The sequence below is a fragment of the Buteo buteo genome, chromosome 30, assembly GCF_964188355.1.
Source record: "Buteo buteo chromosome 30, bButBut1.hap1.1, whole genome shotgun sequence".
Lineage (NCBI taxonomy): Eukaryota > Metazoa > Chordata > Aves > Accipitriformes > Accipitridae > Buteo > Buteo buteo.
The window spans coordinates 1649889-1658143 of NC_134200.1; the positions used below are offsets into that span (position 1 = coordinate 1649889).

General features: G+C 52.6%; 1 protein-coding gene across 1 annotated transcript; it reads right to left on the bottom strand.

Annotated features, from left to right (window-relative positions):
* Positions 1 to 3139: 3139 nt before the first annotated feature.
* LOC142025778 (olfactory receptor 14C36-like) lies at positions 3140 to 5776 on the bottom strand. The gene is made up of 2 exons (XM_075018463.1): positions 5731 to 5776; positions 3140 to 4101 (listed from the first exon to the last, which is right to left on the bottom strand). The coding sequence occupies exons 1-2, from the start codon at positions 5774 to 5776 to the stop codon at positions 3140 to 3142; spliced, it is 1008 nt and encodes a 335-aa protein (XP_074874564.1).
* Positions 5777 to 8255: the final 2479 nt, after the last annotated feature.

Sequence of the window (8255 nt, forward strand, 5' to 3'; positions counted from 1 at the left end):
ACACTGGTGTGTTATCGACACCTTTCTAGCTACCGATGCAGAGCACAGGGCTCTGAGGGCTGCTATGGGGAGAATGAACTGCATCTCAGCCAGACCCAATACAGGAACAGAAAGGGAGAAATAAAATGAGGGAGAAAGGCTGAGGAGCAGAGAAATGAAGGATAGTGAGATGGAGAAATCAATAAAAAAGGGATGAGGAGCCCTGCAGGGACGTGGCAGAAGAAACACAGCGTCGGGGAGCATCACGCAGCCCCGCTCGCCTTCTCCCTCGGCACAGTCGCAGCCCGGCAGTGCTCCGCAGCTGGGGGCCATCGTCTGACCCCCACAACGCGTCACCTCCTCCCCTGGACTCCCTCAAAGACCCTCGCTCCGTGCAAAGGGTGCGCAAAGGAGACAGCGAGTGTTTATTCAGTCACACTGATAGCGTATTTCCATACATTCTGTATGGTATGTCTAAATATTTTGATGGTTTTAGTATTTTGTACCAGCCGTGGAACCTGGTTTGCTGCTAGGTGACTGTACAAGTGAGATGTGGTAAATAATTATTAGAAATCTTAATCTAACGCTATTGTTATAAACGCTCGTGACAAATTGGAGGAGCCAATTTGTATTGGATAAAAAAATCGAATTTATTAGCAAGCGATAAGAGAGCAAAACAGCGCTGGGCGGCCGGGGAGGCAATGCTCCGCCACAAGCTCGCAACTTTAGGTTACAGTTACATTCCTTATATACATTTCATGTACCCCTTTCTTGTAAGTCTCCGCCTTGTCCTGCTTCTTCTTTCTTCACTTGTGCAGGTCTGTTACTATGCAGATTTGGTAGATCTTCTCAAGGATGAGTGTCCTTTGATGTAGAATGTCTTTTGATGTGGAGAAATACAGTCTTGGCAATTGCAGCTGTTGTCCTTCCTCTCCTTATCTAGTGAGTCATAGCCATTACTTTTTTCCATAAGCAGCAAGAGAAATGGCCTCACACCCCACCTCACAGCCCTGCCATCTTCACCTTCCTCTGCATCTCCCCTCTCCCAAGATCTCAGCACTGCTGGCTGGGTTTTCCGACACTCCAGGTGACATCACTGCGCCTGCCTCAGCACCTGGCCAATTGGGTTATATCCAAAGAAGTGACCTCAAAATCCACCTACCACCTACCATTCCTCTCCTTGCATCATCCTCTTCTGGCAACAGGAGTCACCTCCCAGTCAACCCACCAAAACACTTCCCCTTTACCTGCCTCTCCTCTCCCCTCCCCAGCGCTGTCCTTTCTGCTGGGCAGGCAGCAACGTGCTCCCCCACCCCACGGGGACGGCAGAGCCCTGGTGGGACAGCTGGAGGGGTGGGAGGGCAGCCATGGGTGCCAAGGGCTTCTCAGGAAGGCAGGTGGAGGGTGAGGAGGTGGAGGGGAGCTGTGCAAAGGGGAGGCTGGCGTGCACAGAGCCTTGCCTTGGAGGAAGCCTCACGGTCACAGGACCTCGATGACATGGAGAGTTGAAGCACCCCACAGTCTGCTGGGAGGGCAGCAGGGCTGGGCACAAGCAAACCAGGAGATTTCTGCAGGGTGTGGAAGACAGCGTTTTGACAGAGACACTCAATGAGCTGTCTAGGGCTGGTGTCTTCCTGACAGAGAGAGTGGATCTGTCTGGGGATGGGAAGGAGGAGGGCAGCCATGACTGTAACCACCATGAGATGGTGGAGAAGTATGACAACTGGCAGAATGACAGTGTGGGACTGCAGGAGAGCTGCTTTCAGGTAACTGAGGATGTGCTTCGACTGTGTTCTGGTTTCTGCCCAGCTGGTAACAAAGGACGACGCAGCCGCTCGCTCACTCCTCCTGCTCCCCTCTGGTGGGATGGGGAGGAGAACCAGAAAGTAGAAAAGAAAAAAAAAATACCCAGAACCTCATGGGCTGTGGTAAGGAAAATTTACTGGGACAACACAAAAAAAGAAGTTACAACAACAGCAACGATACTAATAAAAGACTATACAAAATGAGTGCTTCGCAGTGCAACTGCTCACCAACCGGAACCTGACACTCCACCAGTTCCCCTACCAAAAGAAGAGAGACACCCCCCCTGCCCCCCAGCCCGCTCTCCATTTCTATACTGAGCATGATGTCACATGGTATGGAATAGCTCCGTGGCTCGTTCAGTTCAGCTGTCCCGGCTGTGGCCCCTCCCAGGTTCCTCTGAAAATAAGCTCTATCCCAGCTGAACCCAGGAGAGACTGTCCTGGAGGACAAAGGGGCTGTGAGACCCTCCTGGATCTTCAGGGAGAACATCCTCAAAGCCCAGGAAGAAGCCAGCCTGCTGCACAAGAAGTCGAGCAGGGCCTGGCAAGAGGTCAGCGTGGATGAAGAGGGACCCCCCTGACTTAGGAGGTCCAACACCAGAAGGAAGTGCAGGGAGGCTGGAGGGGGAACAGCCTGCCCAGGAGCAGACAGACACCTGGCCTGTGGGTGCAGGGATGGAGCCAGCAATACGAGAGCTCAGGGGCCAATGGAAATGGCCATTCATGGGGAGGGCACCCAAAAGGGCTTCTCTAAATGTGTTGTCAGCACAAGGAAGGCAGCTGAGGCAACCCTGGTCCCAGTGGCCAGTGGGGCAGGGGACAGAGTGACAAAGCCAGTGTAAATACAGCAATTCCTCAGAACCAAGATTCTCCCTCGAGACTCCGGCCACACAGCAGGACTGTGACCGAGCTGCCAGAGCACTCAGCCCTTACACCGAGCCAGGGGCTCAGAAGGAGAGTGTGGGAGTGGAAAGAGAGCAGCTCTGGGAAGACCAAGTGCTGGTGCTGCCTGGCAGTGCTGCTGTGCTGAGACTCTTTTCCCCTTCCCCTCTGCACACAGGCACTGCCCTGCAGCTTCACCAAGATCTCAGAAAAAGGATCTCGGCAAACAAGTTGCTGCAGGGTGTTTTATTGTGTTGAAATCCAGAGAGAGCACTGCGCCTCATTTACACAGCCTCCGGGTCAAATTCTACAGGTAGACAGTGAATTAGAAGTGGGGTGAATAATAAAATTTCATTGTGCACATTACCACTAGAAAAATGAAGAAAACACCACCGCCACCACAATGAAGAATCTTAGAAGACATGCTGGGCCTGTAATGAGTTACATTATGAATGCTCTGCAAAAGAAAACAATCAGTTAATTGCTTCTGAAAAGCACACGCTCATCGTTTTCCTCAGGGCATCCTTGAGCTCCTGGTTCCTCATGCTGTAGAGGAGGGGGTTCACTGCTGGAGGCACCACCGAGTACACAACTGCCACCACCAGATCAAGGGATGGGGAGGAGATGGAGGGGGGCTTCAAGTAGGCAAACATGCCAGTGCTTATAAACAGGGAGACCACGGCCAGGTGAGGGAGGCACGTGGAAAAGGCTTTGTGGCGTCCCTGCTCAGAGGGGATCCTCAGTACAGCCCTGAAGATCTGCACATAGGAGAAAAGAATGAAAACAAAACAACCAAATGCTAAACAGGCACCTAGCACAAGAAGCCCAACTTCCCTGAGGTAGGAGCGTGAGCAGGAGAGCTTGAGGATGTGGGGGATTTCACAGAAGAACTGGCCCACAGCATTGCCTTGGCAGAGTGGTAGTGAAAATGTATTGGCCGTGTGCAGCACAGCACTGAGAAACCCACTGCCCCAGGCAGCTGCTGCCATGTGGACACAAGCTCTGCTGCCCAGGAGGGTCCCGTAGTGCAGGGGTTGGCAGATGGCAACGTAGCGGTCGTAGGCCATGATGGTGAGGAGAGAATATTCCGCTGTGATCAAGAAGAGAAAGAAAAAGACCTGTGCAGCACATCCCCAGTAGGAGATGGCCCTGCTGTCGCACAGGGAATTGGCCATGGATTTGGGGACAGTGGTGGAGATGGAGCCCAGGTCGAGGAGGGAGAGGTTGAGGAGGAAGAAGTACATGGGGGTGTGGAGGCGGTGGTCGCAGGCTACAGTGGTGATGATGAGGCCGTTGGCCAGGAGGGCAGCCAGGTAGATGCCCAGGAAGAGCCAGAAGTGCAAGAGCTGCAGCTGCCATGTGTCTGCAAATGCCAGGAGGAGGAACTCGGTGATGGAGCTGCTGTTGGACATTAGCTTCTTCCTGACATGGGGCACTGTTCATGAGGGTAAAGACAGTGACAAGTTAGATGAAAATTCTCTGAGCTAAACGTAATGCATTTCTCATAGAAACACCACCGAAGCTGCCTCTCCTATTTCAGAAAGACCTTTGGCAGGTCCCTTTCTTGAGATATATCCTTGGTGCTGGCTGAGGGTGCCACTGGGAGCAGCAGGCTCTGCTGTGGGCTCCAGGGGAGTCAGTCGTGACCTACAGCAAGAGGTAAATAGGAACATGGGGTCATCTTAGATTAAATCCATTTGTCATATCAAAGAGCTTTGCAGCTTTGTCACTCCCACTTCAACCCAAACTGGGGATTTTGTTTTGAGTATTTGTTCTGGTTTCCACACATCACTTCAGGAGTACTTTTGGCAGGGAAAGAAGCAAATGTCCTAAAGATGGGGTATCCTGAAAGGAGAGTTTTGTCATTTGCATCACTGGGAGCCTGGGGATTAGAAGGGGACTGGGATATTTAACTCACATGGACAAATCTCTGAAATGCACCCAAATCCCCCCTCCCCATTCCTCTCCAGTGACAACAACAAGAGGAGCAGGGACAGGAGGACAAAAATGGATGAACACTACAGACCTGCTGCCAATGGAGGCAGGAGAGGGACAGATGGTAGGGCATTTGATAATTTCTTCTCTTCAGGGCTGACCCAACTGAGAAGGTGACTGAGTCCCCATGGCCATAAGGGCAGAGGCTCTGCTGGGTGGGACAAAAGACCACGGGTTTTCTCCACTGATGGCAGGGAGGTGCCTCAATCCCCCTCCCATGGCATTTCTGGGAGCAGCTCCCTCTCTCTCCCTGCCCCTGTCTCTGCTGCCTGGAGCTCTCCCTGTCAGCAGCTGCTTCTCCGTCCCCTTGTCACCTCCCTGTCCCTGCTCACAGACCCCATCCCACCGGCTGTGTGCTCAGCTCTGCCCTGCAGACCCCTCCTGGCAGCCGGAAACTGCCCAGGGACATCTCTGTGTGTGCAGGGGTTAAGGAGCACTTGAGACAAGTCCTAAGGACAACTAGAATCTCGGTGCCTTCTCCAGAGGGGAGAAATATATTTTAATGTCACACTGCACAACCACTCACGAGGATGAGAAAAATTCATAGCAAAGACTCCTTACCTTAAAGGTAAATGCTGCCTTGATGTTCTTCTCCAAAATCCATGCCTAAGCTTAAGCTGTGAGCAAATGTGACCTGCGCAGCATGCTGTCAACAGCAGAAGCACCCTGCTCTGCCCTTCCAGGGCTCATTTCTTTCACCCACACCTTCTCCCCACGCTGTCATGGGGGGTTCCCCATGCAGGCTGAGTGCTGACCCTGGCAGGCAGCAAAGTCCCTGCTCCACCACTCAGCCCCTGAAACACCAGGACCCTGCTCTGAAGGACAGCCCTGGGCACCCCTGCATGCACACCCGGCTTCACAGCCCTGCAGCTGGTGCCAGGAGAAGGCAGCCCTCATGCCCTGTCCCTCTGACAGGGCAGCAGGGAAGCCCTGCTCTGGAGCACACCCTTCTCCTCTACAACAGAGAATCAAAGACAGTCCTGCCAAATCCTATACACTGTCAGCTGTGCCAGTGTTCGGAGATCCCTGCAGGAACTGAAGCTCTGTTGCCCTGCACCCACAGACTCACCATGCAGAGGGCTGTGAAGATTTCTCCCGCAGTGAGCTCTCAGCATCCTCCCACTCCACGCTGCCTTTAAGCTCTCTCTGCCTTGCAGGTCTCCTCTCGATGCCTGCAGGCAGTGCCCCCAGCCCTGCTCCTGGGCAGAGCTGTCTCTCTGCAGCGCTGCCTGCTTGCCAGGAGCTCCCTCTGTCCCAGGAGCCCAGCCCAGCTCAGCAGCAGAGGACCAGCCCATGGTGACAATTTTCCTTCCCTCTCTGGGCTCCCTCCAGGTGTCCCTGGGCCTCCAGGGGAACCTGCTGGGAAACAGGCTGAAGCAATCACTGATGTTCCCTCCCGCACCTGGGGAGAGACACTGCTTTCCAGCAGGGTCATTGCTCTGCTGAGAGACAGACTTGGGTCCAAGAATCAACTTTTCTGAGAATCATAGAATCACTGAGGTTGGAAAAGACCCTTAAGACCACCAAGTCCAACCGTGAACCTAACACCAGCTAGTCCACCACTAAATCATGTCCCTTAACACCGTGTCTTTGAAATACCTCCTATGAGGTTCATTGAACCACTTCCCTGGGCAGCCTCTTTCTTGTTCCATCATTGGGCAGGACACGCAGACACTGACAGGCAGGGATCTCCTTTAGCCCTGCTGAGGGAAGGGAGCCAGCTGAGTCCATGGAGACATCTCATGCTGGGTCTGTACTCCTGGGGCTGGAAGGGACTCAGCTCCCTCTCATGCCCACCACAAACCCACAGGAGTTGGGATCCCTCCTGCCTCAGTGCAGGTCTGCAGTAAAGAGGCACCTGCACGTGAGCTCCTTGTCTCAGCTCCCATGCTAACTATGGTGATGGAGGCCAGGAGTGAGGTGTTCAGATGCAAATGTCTGGTGACATTGGAGGTGCCAGAGGTGGTCAGAGAGATGTGCAGGTTATAGAGACAGATTGAAGTTATGTGCAGGCTGATATAGAGATAGGACAACATCTGAGCACCTCTTCTTTGCAGCCCCTGGGAATTTCCTTTGGCCAACTGAGATGGCATCCGATGCCCAAATTAAGGGCAAAGGAACCTGTCCCTCCTCATGATGTTCAGGGTGGCCTATAGACCTATTCCTCTGCTGGTATGGAGTCATGTGCCTAGCAGAGCTCTTCTCCATCTTTTTGCATTTACTAGATCTTAGTGACAATATTGGCTGTTGTCTTATGTTCAGCCCCACCTTGGGCTACAAAATTCAGAGCAGCTATTCAATTCCAGGTTGAGATCCAGGCCCACAGAGCTACAGGAGATGCCGGGGCTGGCATGGAAATCACAGGTCCAACACCAAAAGCAATTCTCCTTCAGGGAGGGTCTGCGACAGACACCCCAGATGGCATCTCAGAGGGTATGATTTGGTGCCTTTGTGCCATTGACGGTTGCCATCAGTCAGAGGCACCAGTCATCAGATGCCATCAGAGAGGCAAATTCTGTCCCTTCTTCTACCCATTAGCTGCAGGCATTGCCTCATCACAAAGAACATCACACTGGGGTCCTTTCTCACTCCCTTGATGATCCAACCAAGGAACAGCCCAAGCATTTGAACAGTTTTCCTGGGTACATCTTGCCTTCAAAGACAGCATCCTCAAAGCACAACCATACTTCACACCAAAACTCAGCTGAAACTCAAAAGGGAATTCAAGGGCACCAAGATGAGCTGCTGCTATGTCAGGAACAGTTCAAGAAGAAAGACAATTACTACGGGACCACTATTAAATTAATTGATAATTGGTGTACAGAGATCTGAGATTGCCCATGTCTTCCTTGCCTCAGTTACCACCAGCAAGGTCTCCTAGGCATTTGTGCTTTCAAGCAAGACTCTGGAAGGGAAAGGGGAACAACCAGCGGTGGATGAGGATCACGCCAGGGCTTACCCAGCAAACCACAACCCTTAGCAGTCCATGGGAGGAGAGGGGCTGCAATCAAGGGTACTGAGGGAGTGTTTTTCACCAGGAAGTCCTGGTCTATTGTGATCCCAGTAAGGAAGGCACTCAGACTCTGTGAGGCATCATTTAAAATGCTCTTCCTTAGGTCTAGGGCTCTAAGGATAGAATTGTACAGATAATCTTATGTCCCTTTACATTGCTGGAACCCCAGGAAGTGTAGCATGGAGGCAAGAAAGAGGAGAAGAGTGGATGCCCTGTGTATGAAGGGGAAGCTTGGATTTATGGAGGTCCACTATGTGACGGGCAACAGGTTGCGTTAGCTTTTGTCACTGAGGATCGGAGGAGGCAGTAAGAGTGACATTGTGCTGGCAGCTACAAACTACTTGATCATGGGAGAGGAAAGAGAAAAGGTCTTTTGTCAGCAGCCGAGGAAGTCTCCAGGTTAATGATCAGGTGCCTATGGGGGACTGGAAGTGCGCTGGCATTCACTGGCCAGGCAAAGCAACAGGGTGCCAACAGCCTGAAGGACCTTGGGACAACTTCTTCACAGAGCTGCTAGGTGGGCCAATGATGGTGATGCTCACGGGCGAGTGGAGGGAGAGAGCGGGCTGTGCGTAGCAGAG